The 23,756-nt window shown below is 44.1% G+C and overlaps 1 protein-coding gene across 2 annotated transcripts in view; it reads right to left on the reverse strand.

Annotated features, from left to right (window-relative positions):
* Positions 1-16,150, reverse strand: part of IGF2BP3 (insulin like growth factor 2 mRNA binding protein 3) — a 120,196-nt gene extending 104,046 nt beyond the window's left edge. Inside the window, exons 1-2 of one of the 2 annotated variants that reach the window (XM_009908687.2) lie at positions 15,863-16,150; positions 14,520-14,580 (exon numbers count right to left, since the gene is read on the reverse strand). In XM_009908687.2, coding sequence (XP_009906989.1) covers positions 14,520-14,580; positions 15,863-16,037 — 236 coding nt within the window. In that variant the 5' untranslated portion in view covers positions 16,038-16,150. The remainder of the gene's footprint in view (positions 1-14,519; positions 14,581-15,862) is intronic. The other variant, XM_054161184.1, reaches the window with a different exon arrangement.
* Positions 16,151-23,756: the final 7,606 nt, after the last annotated feature.

The following is a 23,756-nucleotide window of genomic DNA, read 5'->3' on the forward strand; positions in this document are numbered from 1 at the left end:
AGCCTGCTTGCAGAGATCAGAAATGCTTTCCAGATTCCTTAGGTCACAGCTATAGGCAGGGATTCTAATCTGGTTTGGTCTCCTTATGATCAGGCTCAAGTGAAACTGAGGTTTTTAATACTCAGTGTAAATTCGCTGTGTGCTCCAGATGAACCAATCAAATTCAGTTCAAGTTTTTTGGGGGGCAGAGGGAGAGCAAAACAAGGCTTGAAGTTAAAACAGTGAGTTGTTCATCTATACACTCACAGCAGGTAGCTGCAAGAAACCCAAGCTGAGAGAGCAGGAACTTCTGTTTGTTACCTTTTTTTGCCATTAAGTATCCGATTTAAACCTTTCTTATTGCGAGCCAGCTAATTTAGAGATGAAGTGAACAAGGTGTTGGGGTAGTTGAGGGACCCATCCTAGCACTTAACATCTCTGCTGCCTTGCTGTTTCACCCCACACAGACTATTTGAATAAAAGCCTGTTTCCTGCCTCTCTTGGGCTACTTCACAAAAAACAACCCCAAACACCCACGACACACACATCAAAACTACCAGACCAAAACACCCAACCCACAAATTAATGTCCAATTCCTAAAATTATCTCAGAAAATAAAGGTTCCTGTGGGGTCTGAGAAACGGAAACACACTGCAACACTCACGCTGCTGAAAACACCATCTATCTACTGTAACCAGGACAAATGAAAGCCCTGCTCAGTCTGATTGTGTGTGTGAACTTCAGCTAACAGACAGGCTCGCTGGCAATTTCAAGTCTCTTCCATGATACAAAAGGGTATTAATAAGGGTAAACAACTTCGTTCAGGCAACTGTCTATATACTATATAAAAATATGAATGAAGTCCTAGTGCTTAAAAGAACAAAATAAACTGAAAGCAGAGCTCACAGGACCACAGAGGAAACCAACATTTTCAAGGGTACAGCCCCATTTCAGGCACTTTCTGGGGTTTAAAGCCACTTGACAAACACAGTGTGTGTGTGTGTGTGTGCATGCACATACATGTATGGCTCTCACTCTGCATCCACCCTGCCTGAAACTTCCATTTTCTATTGTTTCTTTCATAAATATGTATATTGCTCAACTTTGCAAGAGGACAGCTCTATACTGACATAACTGAGCATTTAAAAGATATACAATGCTCATCTCATGTTCTAGCAAAGCCTAACAGATACCTTCAGTTAGCCTGCACGTGTGGTTGTGGTTTCATTTAATTAAGAATAACAACAATATTCACATTACTACTCTCAATCTCAAGACAAACCAAGAAACGTTTTTAAAGCACTGGCAAGGTAAATATCTTCTTTCACATCTTCTAGACCACACTAACAGGAATAGATTGAGGAGAATACTTCCCCAGTTTTACAACAAGACAAATGTGAACTTATTGTAGATTTCCTATTACATTGTTTAAAAATACACTTCTGCCATCTCAAAGGACTCAGGAGAATAAAGCTTATTCATATAGATTTAAGAAATAAAAACTGGCTTTTGAGGTATGAACTGATGACCACGACAGCTAAGACTGCACAGATACCAAATCTCACTTTGATTCCCTAGGAGTTATTTTACTAATACACTTTTCTGAACTAATTGAATACCAGCAAGAAATATCACTTAAGTGCTGGCCCTTACTAATGGTAATTCCACATAGTCTTAAACTGATTAAGTAACCTAAAGCAGATGAGATCTAACATCTAACTGGAGGCTAGAATGTGTGGGTTTTGCATTATCACCACCAAATAATTCCTCTTCCTTTCTCTCACCCTATCAAACCCTGAAAATCACTGAAAGTGACCGCTCTGCCTTTCGGCTTTGTCCTTTTTTTGCCATCACCAGACGCAGTATTTTAAGCCACTGCTTTTTCCACTCTTACATTACTTGCTAAAAGCAAAAAGTCAGGGCTTATGGTTTTCAGACATTATTGCAATTTCTATTAAGTAATTTTCCCTGAAGAGTTCTCCCCCAGAATAAATTCCTGTTAAACAACAACAAAAATGCGGACAAAGTAACATTGAATAAAGTTTCATACCTGTACTCACAGTAAAAGTTTGTTATTTAGAACTGTGTGCTCTCCCCCCCATCACCCAAAGCATACTCTCCAAGTGTAAAATGCAGCACCTTTCAGTTAGGATGTGGACTTAGACATTATACACACTTTGCACATCCATGCCATATTTTCTACATTAAGTTTTTACCTACAGTCAGCCAACTGGGGAAAAAAAAGTAACTTTGATTAAGACATTTTAGGAACTTCAATTTATTAAGTATCATCAATCATGCAAAGCTTCCTATACTCTACAAAGCTTATTTTCTCCTTTCATTTTACAGGGCAATAACTCTGGTGAGGCTGAGTACATCTACACTAGTGAATCCACATTCACAGTACGGATTTTGTACTGGCATAGTTAAAAGCATAGCATAACTTGAGCATAAAAAAGAGTTTTCCACAATTGCTTATATTTACTCAAATGAAATCTATAATTACCCCTCATTAAACTTCATTTTTAAGCATTATCAAAGCAATCCTCTCTGCTTTTGTCATAGCAGCTTGGATTCGTGCACACAGGCTTACCACAGTATGATATAGGAAGGCAACCCGTGAGCTTTCACACCATGCCTTGGTGAAAGCCTTGGAGTATCATTTTGTTCTGTTCAACTGGAAAACTCAACACCTAAAAATTAATTATCCTATCTGAAATTATGCAACATTTTTATTTCACAGTTCTTTCTCAAAGGCAAGTTCTGTTGAAAAATCACTTGTACTTCAGAGGTGTAAGTGTATTCTCTTCAGTAACCTTTACAGTTAACATTTAATAACTTCCCCCCACTTTCAAAATACTATAAAAAGAAAAAAAAAAAGGAGTCAGGACTTTAAGAGGTGACCTATAAAGCAATTATAGGATAGCCATTACCACCTTTTAAATAACTGCATTATTTTCCACTTCCTTTTTCACAGAAAGCATAGAATAGTATGCATATTTTGGACACAGGCTTTCCCACCATCACTCTAGATTTAAACACTGCTACAACCAGAACCAAAAAGGGGGGGGAATTTCACATTTCTACACTGAAAACCACACTTTGCAGAGGGTGGCATTGAGCAGTTACACTAATTCACTTTGTATTAAATCAAGCAAAACTGTAAATTTTAATGAGTTAATTTCAAAGCAGAGAAAAGGCCTATATTGTGCCATAACAAGCCAGCTAAATCATAAGTGGGATTTACAAGTCAATTATCATTAACAGCAAGGTTATTCACATTGAGTTTTCAAATGCATAACATTTTGCTAGATGTTTAAACCAAGATTAGGAACAAAGTTCACGTGCACGGGGATGGTAATTTTGACCAAGTTTAACAAATTATTTAGCAGTTAATTACTTCAAATGTAGTTTGTATACAGATGTGCAAGCTTATTGTCACACCAAGGCAGTAATTACTAGCTTCTTTTCACAATCATACAGTACTGATTTGTTAGAGATACCTAAACTAGGTGTACCTGCCCCACGAGTAGATCAAGATGCTTTCAGCTGAGAGCGCAGCTTAGCATCATTTAAATAAGCCTTTCAAAGCTTTGAAATTCAGCAGTTCCATCTGTACATAGATATGCTCAACAATTGAGGATTCAAGAACATATTAAAGAAATAAAGAGCAGGAAACAGCTGAAGATACCAATTTTTTTTAAATCAGCATAAGCAAGGCTATGATGTTACAAGATAAGTAAATACTCAAACACAGAAAGAAAGCATCCTTCTGATAATTTTCTGCTAAGTTCCCTGTTCCTATGTCTCCTTCACTCACCTCCCCCACTCCCCGCCCCCAGTCACCTCCCAAGAATTCAGCTCAAAACCATGCCCGTATCAGCTTAGTGGCTAGTACTGGACAATACAATGAGACAGCTACCAGTAATAACCAGAAACGGAGCTTCCAAATGCCTGGAAACAAAGCAAGCACTCCCTCCCTCTCCTCCCCCAAACCTCAAAGACATGCTTTAATAGTTTGTAACCACACGCACGTTATCCACAGAGTGCAAGGAAAGTTCACGGAGCTGGATGTCAGAGGGACAAGAAACAGGTCAGGGCACCTGCTCAGCCCCCCAGCCCTAAACCAGGCAAACCTCTCCTCATCTAGCCTAAGTCTTACCAGGAACTACACACATCACAACCATCTCCCAAAAAAAACAATCACTCCTTAAACATCATTTCTTCCTCAGAAAGTTGCAGAGCTTCATCATGGTGAGACATGCCTTCAGTTGTGGGCTGACTTTTCCATTGCCTTTTTCTCCCCTTGTTTCCCCACTTGTTTTTTTTTCAAACACCCAGCGACCCAAGTCAGAACTACAGCAAAGAGGCATTCAGGAAAAGAGTCTCGCATGTGGTTTCTACCAGCACTCTACAGCTAAGAAGTGAATACAGCTTGAAGTTCCATTTGAAAAGCCATTTTGAAGAGGCACTGTGCAAAACACAGCCCTGCGGTACAGCAGGGGACTGACATAAGCACACGTGCAGCGCTGGAGCTGTGCTGTCCTCCACGCATTCAGAAGTAGCAGCATTTTTATATTAAGATGGACTTAACCCAACACAGCCCAAACCAGTAACAGTCATTGTAAGTGAACTGTGTGGATAAGGCATTATGAGCAAAAGGGTCAGGAAGAAAAACCACGTACAACAGCTTATTATTTGCCACAAGGGCCAACCACAAGTGAATGCTGTTTTGTGATTTGACTGAAGCTAGTCAGACATGTAGGTAAAACAACTTTTAACTCAATTTAAAAGCTTGAAGGGCTATAGTGATAAATCTTCTAAATCTTTCCCCAAGTTTACTGTCAAGGAGTAATGGGTGGCTTCAACTTGATATAGGTTAAGCACATGCTACAGACCTGAAGAGATAATTTTGCCCGTGATTTGAGTTGAATTGAACTGTCATCAAGCCCTGTTGTACAAAGGGTGTGTACTCCACAACTTCAGTTAAAAATTCACAATTCTACGTTAAATGCAAAATTTGGGGTATATTAACATGTCAACAGATACCTCACATTTAAGAGAGTAGCTAGGGTTGAATGAAGGGATAGAAATCACACTATTTATAAACCTTCTAACTGCATAACAGGAAAAAAATGAAAACTCCTTACTAGAGGTACACAACTTACTCTATGCAAGCACATCCTTAATGGAAATGAAATAAGCAGCAACCAAGCCAGTGGACAAATAGAATAGGACATCATCATTTGTTATTAGGACTCAGACAACAACTCAGGACTCAAACTCAGTATTTAATAAATAAATGGTCACCTACTTTTTGACAATTACAACTTCGTGGTGTGTTTTGGTGTTGATTTTGGGGTGAGAAGAAGGTGTTGTGGTTTTTGTTTGTTTATAGGAAAACTAGTTTAATAGAATAATCATCCTGATATATGGCTAATACTGGTTTATCTGAAGGTGTAAGAACAATTTTACACTACTAGCACTGTGCACCAGCATTAAAGTCCAAAAAAAAAAATCATGGTGAATACACAGCTTTATTTTAAATCTCTACTCTGAGTTTTAGAGCTGTCAATTTCTTGTGTATTTTGTACAGGTTATTAGAAACTACTAAAATACTTGTGCATCGCCATAGAATCCTTCAGTTCCTTCATTAAGTATGCATAGATCTACAGACTACATTTTAAACTAAGTGCTTACCACCTCTTAGTATGCATTTGAAATAGAAGAACATCTGGATTGGTAGACAGTTCTAAATGCCTACCATTCTGAGAAGTTGCACATTCCTTTACAGTATACTACATTAAATGTTTTGGTGCAGGTGCAGAGTTCATACAGTCGGGTAGCAAACAAGCATTGAGGTACTCCAGGACTTGTTACAGGCAAAAGGAGCATTGCCTGGTTAGCAACAACAGTTTTTAACTCTGACACCAAGTTATGCTGCTGCCCCCAACACCTAGAACTTGCTTAAATAACCAAACTTCTATTAACATGAAGCTTATCCTGCAATAACTCTCAGTGTTAATCAGCACCAGCATCTGCTGTGATCAATACCACTAAAAGACACTTAGCATTGAATCCCTCTCACTTGACCCTGGCAAATAGCTCCCTCTGCACACCAGAACGTTGGATTTCCACAAAGAATGATGTGGTTTATTCAGGGTTCCAGTTCTCTTGATAAGAAGGACCCATGTGCTCTTTACAGCACAGCAGTACACACCTATTACAGACCAGCCCCTTGATGGAGAGGGGAACCCGCACAAGCTAGTATGCAATTAGCAAACCAAGATGACAAATTATTTCAAAATTAGGACTAATATTCCAAGATGGACAAATAATTATTTTCCCACTTGAGGCTGCCACAAAACTTTCACTGGAAAATCATTTAAAGCACGTTCATCAGAATTTTAATTGACATCAGGAAAAGGACAACACATGGTTCACATAAGTGTAGGCTGTTATCTTGGATTAAAACACTACCTAAATTCCTCAAACATCCTACATATAATATTATTCAAAGTACAGTCTTAAAGAGGCATTGCTTTGAAATTTTTACTCTAGATGTAGATCTTCCACAGTGACCAGGAAGCCACCACCACGCAGAGAATATCCTTTACATGTACAAACCAAACGATTCACTACCACCAAAAACGCATTTCTGGATGATCTGTTCTGTAACTGTTATTTAATAAATAACTAGAAAAGCAAGCAAGCAAAGTGGTGTCTTTTGCCTTTGATAAATGACACACACATTTCCCCTGCCAAAGCTAGAGCAGTTTTGCAAACTCTGTTTCCCAAGAGCCTCCCCGCAGCACACCAAGGACTTCCTCCAAGGGCAGGGGAGGAAGGGGCAAAGAGCACGCAGAATCAGGCCCCAGAATGAAAGGCTTCGTGAAGCAACTGAACAGAACAGCTCACTCGATGGGTGGTTTTTCACCCCCACCTTCTCACAGCTAGCCCTCCTGCCCTGCCAATTCCTAGAAAATTAGAGTCCCACCGTGATCCACACATGGATAACTCCAAATCCTAGCACAAGTTTTTATTACTTCATCCCTAACCGCTACTTAAGATGAACTTCCAGGAAAATAATTGAAAACCCAAATAAATTAAAAATTTCTGCTGGAAGTAAAAAAGAAAGAAATCTTGTTGACACAGACCACAGTTCCCCCTATCTGGAATTTTGATTTCTGCACTACAACATTTAAGGCTTTGTTAGAGTGAAGCAAACTCGGGTTTTTGAGGAAAAAGAAACAAAACCCAAACCTACAGGCTCTGTAGGTTTTGCATTTAAAAAAAAGAAAAATAAATCAATCAATTCACCAAAACAATAAAGCACTGCTCTTTTCACAAAGGAGGAAAAATGCATGACACATGGAGGAGACTACATATTTTAAAATAGCGTTCCTAAAGTTCAGCTGAGCATGAAAGTTAATCTTTCAAAAGTGAACATTCAGCTCCAGTTGTGTTCAAGTGTACTAGCACTGGGGGGGGGGGGGAAGGGAAATATATATATATATATATAAAAGAAAAAACACCCAACCTTTCTATTTTTATACATTCTCCATGTATTTTTAGCTGGTCTCCTCTTGAATGGCAAATTATTTTATGGTAACAATCTTTTAAAGTATGTGTGTATGCGCACACTTTGAAACGCTTCTCTGCGTTATTTCTCAGAGTGGAGCTACACAACTATACCAAAAACACCTAAAATGGAGTAAGGCCCTTCCCAGATGAAGGCTTCTCATTTCAAGACAGCTTTGTTTCAATATTTAGTTCCATGCCCAAGGGGAGTCATTTCCCTCTGATTCTTTGTCATCTGTGCTCTTATCCAAATTTTCACTTCATTCGAAACACAGGATGTCCCATTTTACCTGTTAAAGGCAGTCTTCCATCTAGATTTGTACAAGGACAGTTTTAGTTGGTTCTAATTCTGCTGCACCATGAAGAGAAGGGCAACAAGGGAAGCACATTGATGATAAAGTTACGTTGCACGGGAGAGAGTTTTTATACTATGGGTTGCTCTTATGCCTCCTGCCATGATAATACACTTCAGCAAAAGGACAATCAATATTATCATCTAATAGAATTGCCCATTTTTAAGTGCCATACTTGCAGATTTAAGAGAAAAAAAAAAGGAAAACACCACCTTTTTTTGGCTCCACTATTTTGTTGCCATTACACATACAGTATTTTAACTTTTACCCTATCATTGACCCTTGTAATATACTTTATTTGCTCAGTAACCAACTACAAACATCAAGACCTTCTTCGTTAGACGTATGCATCTTTCAACACACTCACAAAACAAATACTGCAGGTTTGAAAAGAAGAAAACCCAAGAGATAATACAATAATATATATTTTTTTTTTCTTGTCATCTAGAACTTGCCCAAATGCTCAGGAGCTCTTTCTCCCATACAAAAGCTCTTCTATGGCAAATTATTTGCTCCACGTGGTGAGGAAGCAAAACTACCGCTGAAGTATCCACACAAATAAACATCCCCGGAGAGGCTGGGCAGCACCAGTAAGCACTGGGCTTACTGATGCCCCCAGCACACCTTAAACCCAGATTCCCATGGAGATTTAGGGTGGCACGCTCTACAGTGTTTTATATGTACAGCAAGCATAACAGTCATACAGCAAAGATACAGGATGGAAAGGAATTCAAGTGCATGCACTTGGCATGCCCAGGAGAGGAAAAAAAAAGTATGGAAGCCTCAGACTAAAACTATCAAATACCACACAAGTATTTCTGGTAACAATATCACATTTTCTAGATGAACTACAGAAAAGCTGTCATTTTATCGCCACTTTCAGCAGTAACTAGCATATACCTCAATGTATAATACTATACTTTGCATCACTTGAGATAGAGAATGCACTGACATGGAGATACACACTTTGCATATGAAAACAAAATGAGAACATGCATTAAAAGAGAATCACATTAAAGCCCTCTGGAAGTACATAAAGCACCTCAGTGTTGCTAAGTGCATAAGTCCTACTCAAACTTTTTCCACCTATTCCTCTTCCTCTAGAAAGCAAGAAATATTATCCTCCTCAGATTTTACAGCATTTAATTTTTGCACTCCTTCTCCAACTATTTACTCACTCCGAATAACAAAACGCCAAGAATAAATAAGAAGGGGGAAAAAAAAGGCACCACATCAATATTGCCTTGTGCTTGTCTCAATGGGCTCATGCGAGGATGAAAACACCAGAAAGTCTTCAACTGTGACCCATGGCACTATGTATTTGTTACCAAAAATCTCAGGAGGATAAAATCCTAGAAGCTAGGATGACATTAAGGAGAGGAACAGGTTTGAGGAGCAAAGAATCTATGTTGTGAGGTTCCCTGAAGAGCCAGCCCTGTCCATCATGAAGTATAAGGTGTATTTTAATTCTTCCTAGGTCTCTCTCTCATGGCTAGTGTAGGAAGCTTCACGTTTTCTGTTAAGATGGCAAAATCCCAGCCCATTTAAGAATCTTCCAGGTCAAAACTAAGTATTTGAAGTCTACCCAATAACTCACCAGAAGCCACAAGAGACTCTGGCACTGTAGAGTCCTATGCTCCGCGCTTAAAAGAGCAACTGAAATGAACAGTCCCATTTCACAAAGACACCACCTTCAAGGTCTCAAAACCAGGGAAAATGTTATTACCCCATGCTTCAGGGAGAAAAAAAAAATAAAATAGGAGAAATAAACAATTTTGAACATTTCCTGATTCTATTTTACCATCCTTGAATTACACTTCCAAAACCTCATTTTTTTCACTCCGTTCTTTCAAAGTCTGCCATATCTACAAAAACCATAATGTCTGTTATGAGTATGCTTTCAGGGTTCCTCCCTTTAAGGGAAAGAAGCAAAAAAGAAAGCAGGATCATGCAGTTACAGGGGTATTTCATGCAGTCTGGCTTATTGTTTTTAAACTGCAACCAAAAAAAGAAGGATTTTTTAAAATTAGCATTCAAATGGCATGAGTTATAAAAATTAAACTTCCAGCAACCTACCAGTTGCCACAGTGACTTCTTGTCTGTATAGGAATCACCTCAGCTATCCACTTTTGTTGCCACTCTAATTGTAAGCTTTCAAAGATTATTAAAAATAATGTTAAACAAATAATAATTTCCTGTTCTCATCTGCAAAAAATAAGTGTGGAAACAGAGTGAACCCCCAGAGCTACACAGTGTTTCAGCCTGTCGCTCTCTAAAGCATTCCAGTTTGGACCCAGGTGTAGTTCGCCACCTCTTCCCACAGAAGAGCACAAATTCAGCTAATAAACAGCATATTTTATATCATGTTCTCATACACTCAGCATGATTCGCTGTTAGATATTTGCAGAAGCAAAACTGAAGATCAATGCCACAACTTTTGTGACTCATTTAGTGGCCATCGTAGCCACTACCCACACTTTAGCCTTCTGAAGCTATTTCCCAACATCTCATTATACTGAAAATTAGCAACACAATCCAAAGCCCATCCAACAGAGTGAGGTTTGTCTCTGGAACGGATAGGGATGCATAAAGCAATTCGAGCCCGTTTTCCCCCAAATCAGCCTTCAGGTACTTCAGCATTAGAGGTGAAGCACAGCGGCCAGGCCATTCCCCTCCCCGTAGCACAGCTCATTAAAAGGCAGTGCTACCTACAAGTACATCTTCACTACCCTCTTCTGCTCCTCTCCCAAATAAACCCTCTAGAAGAGATAACAGTGAATTTCTTCTCCTAAAAAAAGGAGCACTCAAGGTATGTGTAGGGGAGAAATTAACCTATTAATTGGAGAAGTACCTCATCATTACCACAAATCAGTTATTGTGAGCATTTTAGGCACCTGAGGGCCCCAGGAGTGGGCGTGATGGACCAGATTTGGGTGGAAAGCCCACCTGAGCACAAGAGCCAGAGCTAAGGAGGCTGCACCAGGCACAGCCCCAGGTGCCCAGAGTTAACGCCTGCCCGCCCTCCCCCCTCAGTACGCACAAGTGACATCAGGGCCATTTGAATAATCAGATTGCAGCATGCTTCGCCTTGCAAGATACCAGCTGCTCTTGGATTGCTGCAAGGTAGTACCCAAAGCCTTGCACCACAAGTTTCATGGGCACAGGCACACATACACGAGGGGCTGCCACCATCCCCTTCCAGCATTGCTGCTTTGCAAAAAAAACACCCATCCAAGCAATGATCACAACTAGGAGTCCCCTGCCTTCCCTTGCAGTGTGTGACTAGCAGCCAGAATTATTACAGTGTCTTCTCCAACTTTTGCATGAAGTGACCTAAACCATTAAATATTGCAGTAGCCTTCTTCCACACCAAGGGGTCTGAATGCAGAAATGCTGCATTCCTTTGGCATTCTCTTGAGATTTCAATAGCAAGTCAGGAATCTAGTCCAAGCTTATTAAACACTTTGCACCTCCCCCAAAACAATTCCCCACCCTTCCATCAAGGAAATCTTGACCATGCCCCTCCTTTCAACCACAGTATATCCCCTTGTCTGTTTTTAAGCACTTCCAGGGAGGAGGGGTGGGAGGAAGCCACACAGAAGGCCCTCTCCCTTCTTCCACAGCAGGTAAGAAGGTAATTTTGCAAACCTGGGTGTGCCCATTTCAAATCTGAAGATCCAGCAAGGGCTGGAATGCGGTGACTGCTGGGCACAAGAATTTCATCCTGAATAACAAGCCATGCACAATCCACTGTCTTCTAGATTCAGCTCAACTTTATGGAAACCCTAGCTGACACCACCTCTTGACCTTCCTTTATGTGATGAGGATATGGATTACCAAACCCTTACCCTTTCCTCCCATGCACCTCAGGCACCTCCGGAGAAAGAAAGCCACAAACTACCTTTGCAAGTGATAATATGCACACTGTGCTGGGGGTAAATAAAAAACACAATCGTATTTAAGGAGGTTGAAACGAGGGGAGCCAGGACTCTGCATGAAGCAGTCTCAAGCAGCAGAGGTCAATACAATGTATCGAATCATTTCAGTGCGCTACAAAACAACTTCTGCTCTTATGAAGTAATCATTTGACCAACCTATTAATCGTACACTCATGCTGACAGATGGACTTGACACATTCACTTTTGGGGTTTTTTCCTTTTAATGGCATGGCTTCTCTAACCCTATCTCGCAAGCTGGAGCACACAGGCCTCTCTGGAAGCTCTCCCCAGCCATCTCACTGGGTGGGCCTGGTGAGCAACACATCCCCCACACACACCCTGGCTGCATCTGCACCTTTCCCTTGTGTGGAAAGGACACAAAGACTTAAAGTAAGTTACTTTGAAAGCGCCTTAATAGCCCGTTTCACAAAAACACTCAACATTTTCAAACTGTGGTTTTGCACATACCTAACAACTCTAAATATATGCCCAGTAAGCAATGTTTACAGAGATGTGGAAAAAAAACCTCCAACTTTTTGACCCTCCCAAAAAAATAAGAAGTATCAGACATCTATAAAATTAAGGAGAGAGTGACTGTTACATATGGAAGCCACTGAATTAATTGCAAATGGCTTTCTGTGTTTGATTCTGGGAAAGGGGGAGTGGAAACAAAGGGGAAGGAAGTGCAGCTCTTTTCTTTCTTTTTTTTTTTTTTGCATTTCTCAATGCAATTGAATTTTCTCTTGAGGAGCAGTGTAAATCTGAACTACATCTGATACATTCCAACATGATACTGCAGGATAAAACCGTGTTTTAATAAATAAGGGCTTTGGGAAGAAGCCATAGGCGTGTGCTGATACAATTACACGTGCACTTTTTTCCCCAGTGTCACTATATATATATGCAGGCAACGTATGCCTAGAAAAGGACTCAAGTTGACTGCAGGATTCTTTTCAACAAGTTACAGAGAGAGGCACAATTCTGGTAATTGCCAGTTCGCAGGCAAATAGCAAGACAAGCTACCCAATATGAAGAATGGACTTTTACACCATTTCAGCTGCCAGCTGAAAGAACGGGAAAATACTTTTAAAACACATTAAGCAATATTAAGGGGGGGGGGAAAAAAGAGTTTAAGGGCCACCAGTGATTTTAAATTTGAAGGTGAAATGAATTTGTTTTCAACCACATAAATAGAATACTACTTATGCAAGCTTAAGATTAATAAACAAATTTATTACAGAGACTAATAGGAAATTATCAGTTCCTACATGTCCCATGCAATTTTCTTCTTAAACCCAAAAAATATATTCCATCTACAACAGGATTTTTCTATATAAAAAAAAAAACAACCAACACACACACACAGAAATATGGGCTACTGAAAAATCAAAGCCATTTATCCTGCATATTTAATAAGCACATAGAACACATTACCATGAAAAGTATCAAATGAACACAACCATAAGGATTAGAATGCTATGAATTGGTCCAGAGAGCGATTCTCCCCCCTTAAAGCAAAAGTCCTCCACACTTCTTCAAACAAAGCTTTCCTTCTAACACTAAAAAGTAATTAAACTCCTAATTCTCAAAATGCCAAGGTACCATGCCCATCGAGACAGACAATTCACCTTTGCAAACCAACTAATTTATAGAGGCTGTACTTTCAAAAATAACCCTGAAATAATAGAAGCCATTTTTAACAAAGTTACACAGACAGACATGCTTCCCAGATTGAATAATGGAGTATAGGAACAAGCAACGTTGAAAGTTTGATCTATTTCTCTTTTACTCTCTGGTGCACACCAGGTTTTCTGCAATCTAAGTATTTGTGAACGAAGCAGGCTGAATTGCTATAGGCAATGTAAAAACCCTACCCTGGTTTATGGCAGATACTGCTTCATTACGGGAGGCCCAACAAAATTACTGCCTTGCAAAAAAAAAAAAAAATCATACATACATTTAGAAATTAAGGATGCATAAATCCTGTCCTTACTGGGAAGAAGCCATTCTCCTGGCTGCTTCTATAGACCAGCTTGAGACAGTGATGAAAAAAAATCCTCTCAAATACAGATGAGACTTCTACCACGTGCCTATAAAATGCTGCAGACTCCAACATGGCAAGATTTTAAAAGGGGGAAAAAAAAAACGCATACCAGTATATTTACAAGATGCTTTTGTGGCTGGAGCAAAGCTCATGTGCTTGCCCGTTACACGGCTCACAGCACCACATCTCATTTCCTGCTAGCACCCAGATTTTAACTCCTCTCATGGAACTTTAAATTTTAAAATCTTCGCAACCATTTGCCATCACACCATAACAACTTGCTTCTCCCACAGAAAGGGGTTTGGGTTTGTTTGGGGTTTTTTGTTTGGTTGGTTTGTTGTGTGTTTTGGTTTGGGTCTGGTTGTTTGTTTGGTTTGTTGTTTTTGTTTTGTTTGGTTGGTTTTTTTTAAATAAATTGAAAACTAGCCCTGTTGCCTAGCCAAGACACTACATGAGAAGCACCAGAGTTGGTTCTAGCAACCCTCTAGGACAGCAGCACGGAGTGCATGCCTGTAGGTTTAAGAACGCGGTCCATTTATCTACAGGGAAGAGAAACACAAACCTAAGCATTTTTCAAATTGCTTCTCACTGGGTAACTGAGGGACAAAAAGAAAAAGACATTACCTTTGTCTTTTAGGGACTGAATGTTCAACTTCTATGAGTTTCCCATGCAGTTCCACTTTACCTACAAAAATACACAGAAAGGAGAAAATACTTGAGCCTAGCCGTCCGTCCGTCGCTCATACCCGTCTCCCGGAGCCGGTTCGCAGGGGCGTAAAGCAGGAAACGGGAGCGCAACACGTTAGCCCATTCATCGGCAGCCCGGGCGCCGGCGGAGCGGGTAAGGCGACGCAACCCGGCGCCCGGGGCCGAGCCGCTGCCGCGGGGAAGCCGGAGCTGCCCTCAGCCGGGCCCCTTCCTCCGCCCCAGCCTCGAGATAAAAAAAACGGCTGGTGAAACACCGTGTGCGGGAGCCGGATTCGGCCGGGGCTCGGGTACGGACAGCGGGGGTTCCGGCGGCCCCCGCCGGGCCTCCAACTTGGGGCGGTTTTCTGCGCGGAAGCGGGCGGGAAGGAAGCCGAACGGAGACACCGAGCGTTGCCCGAGCCCGTCTTTCCCGAGGGAACCTCTCCCAGCAGACCTCCGCAGAGCCGCTTCACGCGAAAAAAAATTCGTTTCTTGATTTTTTTTTTTTTTTTTTTTAAAGCACACGAAAACAGGATGTCGGGGCCAGGAGTCGGCGCGCTGCTGGAGGCGGTGATGGGTGCTTAAGACCCACGAAAAGAAACCGAAATAAATAGTAGGGCAGCGGGGGGGGAGCAGACAGGGGCTGCCCCCCTCCCAAGTTTGGGGCAATTCGGCTGCTGGCCCCCAGCCCTGCGGCCTGCGCCAAGCCGCGGGAAGCCCCAGCCAGCTTCGGGGGGAGGCGGCCCCTGCGAGGGGCTGCGGGGGAGGGTGGGGGTGTCCAGTTATGCCCGAAGGGGGTGTGCAGCCGCTGCCCAGCGCCCGCAGTCCTCCCCCTCCTCTCGGCACCCACGGCCACCCTCGTCCTCCCCCCTCCCCCTCTGATGCAGCGAGGGGCCCCGGCCGGGCAGGGCTGGCCGTGGGGTGTGGAAAAACATGGGAGCCGCTGCGCCGCGGGTCCGTGGGCCCAGGCTCCCGCCCCTCCCCAGCCCCACTCCTCCGCCTCACCAAGCTGGTCTCTCCCGGGGGGCCGCTGCCGCGTAAGCCCCGCGCAAAGCCTCCGCGGGAAGGCCAAGCAGCTCTGGCCACGCTAGGAAAACAACAGTTTGCACTTCACCTGGGGCGGGAGAGGGGTCAGGGTAGCAGGCACCTTCCCGAACCTCTATTCCAGACCGGCGGCGAGGCCCAGCTCTCCCTGCAGCAGTTCCGCGGCCGCGGAGGAGCGCAGGCGGCGGGAGCCGTCGGGGCTGAGAGGAGAGCGGGGAGTGGAAAGGACCGCTCACCTGAAAGTGCCTCGATGGCCTTCATGGCCCAGCTCTCGTCGGGGCAGTCCACGAAGGCGTACCCCGTCTTCACCAGGAACTGGCCCGAGAATGGGATCTTGGAGTCCTTAAAGAGACTTTCCAGGTCGAGGGGGCTGACGTTCTCGCCGAGGTTGCCGATGTAGAGCTTGTTCATCTTCCTGGCGGCTCGAGAAGGCGCGCACCGCGGACTGCAACCCTCGTCTTGCGAGAGGAGGTGGGGAGGAAGGGGGAAATAAAACAAAATGCGATGGAGGGAGGAAGGAGAGAGAGAGAGAGAGAGAGAGCGAGAGAGAGGAGACAGGGGAAAAAAAAAAAAAATCAGATCTGCAGCTTGTGTCCCTCCCTCTCTCTCTCAAGGGGGAGAAAAAAAAAAAAAAAAAAAAAAATCCGCGTAGCCAAACGGGAGCCCTAGGTGCCTGCCGTGCTACCCGGGTGCATGGGGGGCGCGGGGGAAACACCCAGCGCCGGGGCCTTGGATGGCGGGCTGAGGAGAGGAAAAGGAGGAGGGAAGGGGGGGGGGGGGGGGGGGGGGGAAGAGAAAAAAAAAAAAAAAAAAAAAAAGGCAAAACTACTTTTTTTGTCTTGCCCCCAAGCCCCTTTGGCAGCAGCAGGCGGACTATGGAAATGTCACACTACGTGCGTGCAGGCGCCGCCTCTCCCTCTGAAAAAAAAAATCCACTAGAGAAGGAGAGGGGGAGGGAAGGAGGGAAAGAGGAAAAAAAATTACTTGAATATTCCGGCTTTTTGAATGAGCCACGTGTTCAAACTACAAATCAACTTCTCACGTGAGGAATCCCAGCTCTTCAATTAGTGAGTGGATGGGGCGCACACACTCACGGAGGAGGAGGAGGAGGAGGGCCGGGGTGAAGGACGAGGAGGGGTGTGGGGGAGAGGCTGGACAGGACAGGACAAGTTTAGAGAGGGCGGAGGAAGGGGAGCCAGAGTTGGGTGGGCGCCGGTCGGCGCCGCCTCTGCCCTTCCACTGAGGGAGTCCGCTTTGCGCGCCCCCGCCGCCCAAAAACGGCTGGGCGGCTGCACCTCCCCCCGTGCGAGCGGGGTGTGATCCCGGGGAGGGAGGGGAAAAGGCACCGCAATGCCCGCCCCCACACCCCCCCCCGCCCCGCTCCGCTCCTCCCCCGCCGTGCCAGGCTGTGGGGATTATTCATTGGGGTCGTGCCTGGGCGATCCCGCTCCCCGGCACCATAGGTCGGGGGAGGGGGATTAGAAAGGGGAAGAAAAAGAGGGGGGAGGGGGTGCAGGCATGGGGGGAGGCGGCGGGGGAGAGCGGGGATCCGCTCCCGCGCATCTCCGCCGCAGCTGCGTGCTGGGGGACTGGCGGGGCGGGGGGTCTCTCCAGCCTCGGAGGAGCCCCATATGGTAATATTTCTGTATTACTCGCAATGCCCCTTGTGCTGAGCCTTAAGGAAAGGAGGAGAAAGGAGGGGGGGGAGGAAGACAAAGGGGTGGAGGAGAGTTGGGGGATGATGAAGAAGGGGAGAGTCCTGGGGCGAGGGAGCCGCACTCCGGCTCTGCCTGGCCCGGGAGGGGCGGGGGGACCACGCTGCCTTTCCATCTGGGTAATGGTGGACGGCGCGGGGGGAAACGCAAAGGCACCGTTGCCCTCGGCTGGTAACGGCACACAAAGGGATTTGGCGACCCCCTCCCCCCCCGCCCCCGGCCCGGTTTAAGGAACCATTCATAATTCTCCACATTCGTACAGATACAATGGTGGGCTTGTGGGGGAGGGGTTTGAGGGTGTGGAGCCTTTCCAGTGCAAACAAAATGTTGCCTGAAGATGAAGAAAGGATACGGAAATGAAAGCCAGCACTGTGTTTAATATAGCGATCTAGTAGGTTTTGTTTAATAATTCAACGCACTTTAGCCGAAGGTTTCATTTGTTCTGTGGTAGGCTTCTTGCGGTACTTTTTAATAGGTATATCCATGGAAAATGGTTAAAATACTTTTATTAGTGAGCAGTGAATGGATTTCCACATGTCATGCAGTACGTCTAGAAATCCGTAGTAAACAGGGACGCTTCATAGTTTGATGCCTATGTTCTAACCAGCATAGAATTCGAAAGGGGTGATTTAAATGCCCTGGGAAGCCATGAGAGGGGCAGGCTTTGTCCCCCGCGTCGGGCTGCGGTGGTGGTACGCAGGGCGCGGGGAAGAGAGCAAGTCGCTAAGGATTTGGCGTGTGGTGGTATGATGCAAGGAGACATGTCTTACCATGAGGGCTGGAGTCCCAGACCATTGTGAAATCATTAGGGGCTGGGTGAATGTTGCAGTAAGTTGGAAATACGGCCCTTTTGTTGGGTGCAGCCAAGCGCCTCGCTTTACCCAAAAAAGCCCCAACATTTGTAATTTCAACCCATTGTTTAATCCTGGTGTCAGTTTTATGAACTTTTAATTGTCAGCTTGCGACTGAAGAAAGCAAGTGTTTTGTGATCCACTCATCAGCATGTAATCACAACTTCCATTTTGTACAAAATCAGCAAATTATTATCTTGGGGATAGAGAGAAATATTTTCTCTTCTGCAGTATTAATCTGTTACGACTTTTTGATGCTAAATGTGGCATTTTTATTCTAAATTAATTTTGTATTTCATAACCCTGCCCTGCGTAGCCTGACGATAATAAACGAATTGTCTTTCCAAGCTAAAAAAAAACCAGCCCCCTCCAAACTACACAATCCTGAGTTAAACTTGTGAAGAAAATTAGTCACTGCTCTTGGAGATTTAATTGCATTCTTTATAAATTGTATTCATGCTGAATCTAGAAGGCAGACTGAATGTCCTCATTTCTACATGGCTGGTCTATAGCATTATCTGGTATTTCCTGCAAACAGGGTGCATGTGTTTCATTTATAATTCTAATTTGATAGTATTTTGTTGGATTTTAAAAAATCCTTAATTGTTAATAAATGAAGTTTGAGAGTTCGTGATAACAATATGCATCACTTGTCCAATAACATCACAAACCACTTGGCAATCAGATAGTTCGGAAAAAAATTTTGCTTATTAGCAATCTTTCCCCACCCCACCCCCCTCTCCTTTTTTTTTTTTTTTTTTTAGTACTCTGAAAACATTTTGCTAATAAGCTGAAATATTTTCTGTAATGCTGGATAATGCATTGCTTTGTTTGTCAAGAAGTGTGTGTTGGTTAGTGGCTTGAGGAGTAAATCTAAACCTCAAATGCCAAACCAATTCAACAAAAAAACTTGCTCACTGTCTGATAAATCTCCACTTCCCTGTACAGATGAGCACAGTCCAGATCAGTTGGGCAATCCCAAATCTTAATACTATTGAGAATATAGTTTTACTGTTTGAGATGTAATTTATTTGGGCACTCACAAATCAAATGCATGAGCAGACATGAGGGCATTCTCATGGTTAACCTATTTTTCAAGCCACCTCTGTAAGAAAAGTGATTATACCAATTTATTTATTTTCTTCTGTATTTCAAATGTTTATCACCCACAGCAACCGAGTTGAAATGCTCACATAAATATTCTACACATGGAAGTAAAGCCAACTTGCAATTAGGAAGAGCATTTAAGACAGTCTGCCATTTAGAATTAAAACTCAACCATGTGCTTCTTCCCACGATCTAGGGTAAGACACCGACAGCTTCTGCAGCGTCCGTCCATTCCCGCTCCCACGGTCACGGGAGGGAGGGCGCTCCCTCACTCCCCCCTCCGCCGGGCTCTGCCCTCAGCGCACGGTGGGTGGGTGGCACGTTGGACCGCCCGCAGCCTCAATATTTACCATTAAATCTCTTTTGCGGGTTGGTTTGGCTTTTTTTTTTTTGTTGTTAGACTGCTGCCGCCCAAGGAAGGCTCCCGCGTGGGTTTGTGGCTGAGGCACGGCCGCCGGCGCGATGGGCAGCGGGGGCCGGGCAGCCATCATGGGGAGCAGGGGCAGCGGGCTTCTTCCGCGGGGCCTAACGGCCACCGGGCGGCCACCCGCCGGGGTCCTGAAATGCAACCGTCGCTAAAGACGGCAGGGCTGCCGCCGTCCCCGGCCCTGCCTCCCCACGGCGCAGCGGAGCCGCCGCTCCTCGCGGGCGCGGCTACCTCTACCGACGGGACGGCCGCGACGGGCCGTCCCCCAGCGGCCCCAGCCCCGCCACGACGAGGCCGCGCCCCCTCCTGCTCTCGTGCCGCGGCCGCGAGGCGCCGCCAACCCCAGGGGCTCGGGGCCGCCCCGTGCGCCCAGCCGCGAGCGGCCATAGTCACTCGTAGTAAGCGGCGCGGATCGCGGCGCTGCGCCGCCTCCCATTGGCTGCGCCCTGCGCCTACCAGCGCCGCCCGCCGCCGCGGCGCGGTTGCCCATTGGCTTCCGAGCCGGCCCCTGCGGCGCGTGGCGCGAAAGCGGTGGCGGCCGTGCGGCGGAGGTGGCGGGGGGCGGCTGCCCGGGCGGCGGCGGCGGGGCGGGGCGCGGAGAGGGGAGGGGAGGGGGCGGCGGCGGGAGTGGGGCGCGGCGCCACCGGCCAGGGGAGGGCAGGGATGGGAGTCAGCCCGCTCCTTCTTCCCTCCCTCCCCCTCAGCAGCGGGTTGGGGCTTTGTAAGGCGGTAAGTGGGTGCCACGCTGCAGAGATGCCGGTTCCGGGGGTCTCTGACTCAGTGGTAGGGCCGAGGCGCCGCGCCGCAGCTGTACCGGGAGGGCGACGAACAAAGGAGTGGAGGGGCGTGGGCGCCTTACGGGAACGGGAAGCGCAGCCGGATCCGCAGAATGCCCAGACCGAGGAGCCCCAGGGCGGTAGCAGGTCTCTGGGGTCTGGAGGGGGGACGACGGCAAGCGACCTCTCGCAGCCAGCGGGGTTGGTTGCTCCGGACACTGCCGCTGTGCTACCGGCGGGTCTGGCCGCCTTTACCGAAGCACGCACCTCCGGGCAGCTGGGTGAGGCGGCGGCGGCGGCTTGATACCGGCAGTTTTCGTCTCTCGGTGCTCGGAGTGGGTTCCGCTCGGCTTCTCGTAGCAGCGGAGGCTGTCTGGGCAGGCAAAGAGCACTGCACGGTGCTTGCCGGAGCACGGGGACCCGCTCCGCTCCCAGGCTTGCGAGTCTTGATCACAAAACGCTGCAAAAGCCTGTGAATAAGAGCGAGGAGCACGGCGACTGCCGTGCCTGGCTGAAATGGAGAAAATACATTACACGCTTGCTTCGGAAGTTTTAGGGCTTGAGATAAGACATTGTAGCCAGTTCTGTTTTTCCAATAAAAGAAAAAAAATACAAAGAGGCTAGCTGTCTGTACTGTCTTGCTTGTCGGAAAGTTACAGGAATTCTTTTATTTTGTAACGCGATGTTATCGCAGTATTATTGTATTAAAATAATACAAACGATTTCTAAACAAGCCTTCCGGTATATAAAACACTGTAAATGGGACTTAGAAGAAATCTCTGCATGCTGATTTCAAAGTAAGTATTTTGGGTTTTTTTTCCATTTTGTCCAGAGATCTCTTTTTTCACATCCTGAATGCTCAGTTTCTCTTATTTTCAGCTTTCAAACGTTTGCAAACAGATCTTGCAAGACAAAAATCCGATCACATATATTTAAGTTACGTGGAAATGGCTTACAGTCTTTTTTGTATATACATATACATGAAGTTTTCGTCAGTGTTCACTCTGCTTGGCACAGCTGGATGTAAAATGGGGCTTTCAAAATGGAACTTATCATATTTCAGTTTGATATCTGAAACCTGAGATCTTTGCAGTTGTGGTGGAAAGTGAATGCAGAAAAATATAAATCTATCATTTATAAAACAGGTAGGCGAATTCAGAAGTTTAGTTGATCAAATGACAGGAATAATTGTCAATATGGCTTCCTCTAGCTACAAAATATTTTGTAGGGCTTTTACCAGGGGTGGAGAACTGAAAATGAAGGTGTTACTTCAAAAGCAAAAATGTTCCTCACTAGTTACATGTAATTTAACTGTGCTCAGATGGTTTTTTGCTCTTGTTTTGTTTTCTTACATTTTTGAGAAATAAGACTGTATTTCTTATTTGCTCCTCCTTTGATCAAGAACTTTTGACAAGAAGAAAAAAAAAAATATCGAGTAAAGGAGTAAAATGGGGCAGCAATCCAAGCATAAAATCCTTTTGGTGAGAGCAATGAGACCCTTCTCTCCAGAATCTGCTTTGCCTTACTAGCATGATAGTGGTGGTGTCAGCTAGCAGTATTATAGGTGTATGGTGAATTCAGTTCCAAGACCTTCCATATGTTAAGGTTATAGGGGGGAAAAGTGTTCTATTTTGGTTTCATTACCTGGTACTGGTTAGATTTTGATGCCCAGAATTCTTTTCAAGTAGATATTATTTGTTAACAAGAAAGAAATGTTGATCTCTTTCTTTAACAATTCTGGTGTAATGCTGGCCTTTGACAAAACCTCAACCAACCAACCAACCAAAAACACTTCAAATTTTTGTTTTTAACGTTAAAAAAACCCTTATTTTGCATATAACTTAGGGTTGGTTTATATTTGTTATGGTGAAGCAAAAGTGAAGATGTTAGCTCCTGAAATTTCATACTTTCCTTCTTTCGTTGCTCTTGTTAGCTTTAATTTAGTTGAAAATCTTAAAGTATATTTATTCTGTTGCTTGAGGTTGATAAGAATTCATTGCCTTCCAGATCAGGCACTAGTTTGGTTTAGATGTTGGATATGTCTTCTGCAAATTTCATCAGGAATAATTGTTCCAGTTTTGATGTAACATTCATTAAAAGAGCTGTTTAAATTGGCCATTAATACATGCATCCTTAGAAAAACATGGTCTTGAATATTTGTATTTAAAATGTTTTCCCAGCACAGTGTATATTCTGTGATTTGATAAGTACTATTTTTTATCAAGATCAGAAAGCAATCTAACATTAAATACAGTCACGTTTTTGTTTCTGCTCTGTTTCTTAAGCAGATTGGGTAGTTGAGTCTGTGAATTATGGAGTATATGGCAATTTTAAACTACCTGTGAGGCTTGAAGGCTGAGCTGTGGGATTATTGGCTCCTCCTGCAGACGTTAATGCTTATATGTGAATAATTTCATTAGGTCACTACAGCTATTCTTTATCTGGTTTTAAACAAATTAGGCTTAGTCTTTTGTGTTCCTCGTGAAAGCCATATCATATTACTGTTTCCTTTGCAGTGGCTTACCTTAGTATATTGTACACATTTTTAGGTATAAAATGTTGGGGAATGTAAATGAGAAGACATCTATTCTGGTAGATATTGTCAGTGTAAAATGGCTGGCACAATCTTTATAGAAAAGGAAATACCTTTTTTTGTTTGTTTGTTGAAATTTATCCCCCTCTTTCCCACAAGTTATGGTTCTCTGACAGCTAATTAGTCAATGAAGTTTGACTTTATTTTTCCTAAAATATTTTATGTACAGCCTAATTACTGCCAAAATTACATAAGTTAAGGAACTAAAACTTGTACAAAATTAAGCAATTAAGTAGGAGAAAAGAGATCTACAAAAAAAACCCCACCAAACCCCAAACCAGGAAAACCAATGTCTTGCATCCTCATAAGGCATAGCCTGTAAAAATAAATACAGATCTTAGCCTGACAAAATTCATGTGTGTGTGTGTATATATATATCTCAATATATATATCATTACTTTCATGCTAATTAATTCCTGCTTTAAAGCTCAATTTACATCTCAATTGAGCAATCCCTGATACTACTGGAGGCACACAAATATCTCTTAGACAAAGTAGTAGTTTCTGCAAATTTCAGACCCAAGCTGCTTCTCAGTAAATATTTTTAGTTTCTGTGAAGTTTTGCAACAGTAAACAGTTTATCAGATCTTTTAAATGCTTTTAAAGTACACTTTAAACCAAAGTTTAAAAATCAAGTAAGGAAATGGAAAACAACTTCTAT

Source organism: Dryobates pubescens, chromosome 4 (assembly GCF_014839835.1).
Source record: "Dryobates pubescens isolate bDryPub1 chromosome 4, bDryPub1.pri, whole genome shotgun sequence".
Taxonomy (NCBI): Eukaryota; Metazoa; Chordata; class Aves; order Piciformes; family Picidae; genus Dryobates; species Dryobates pubescens.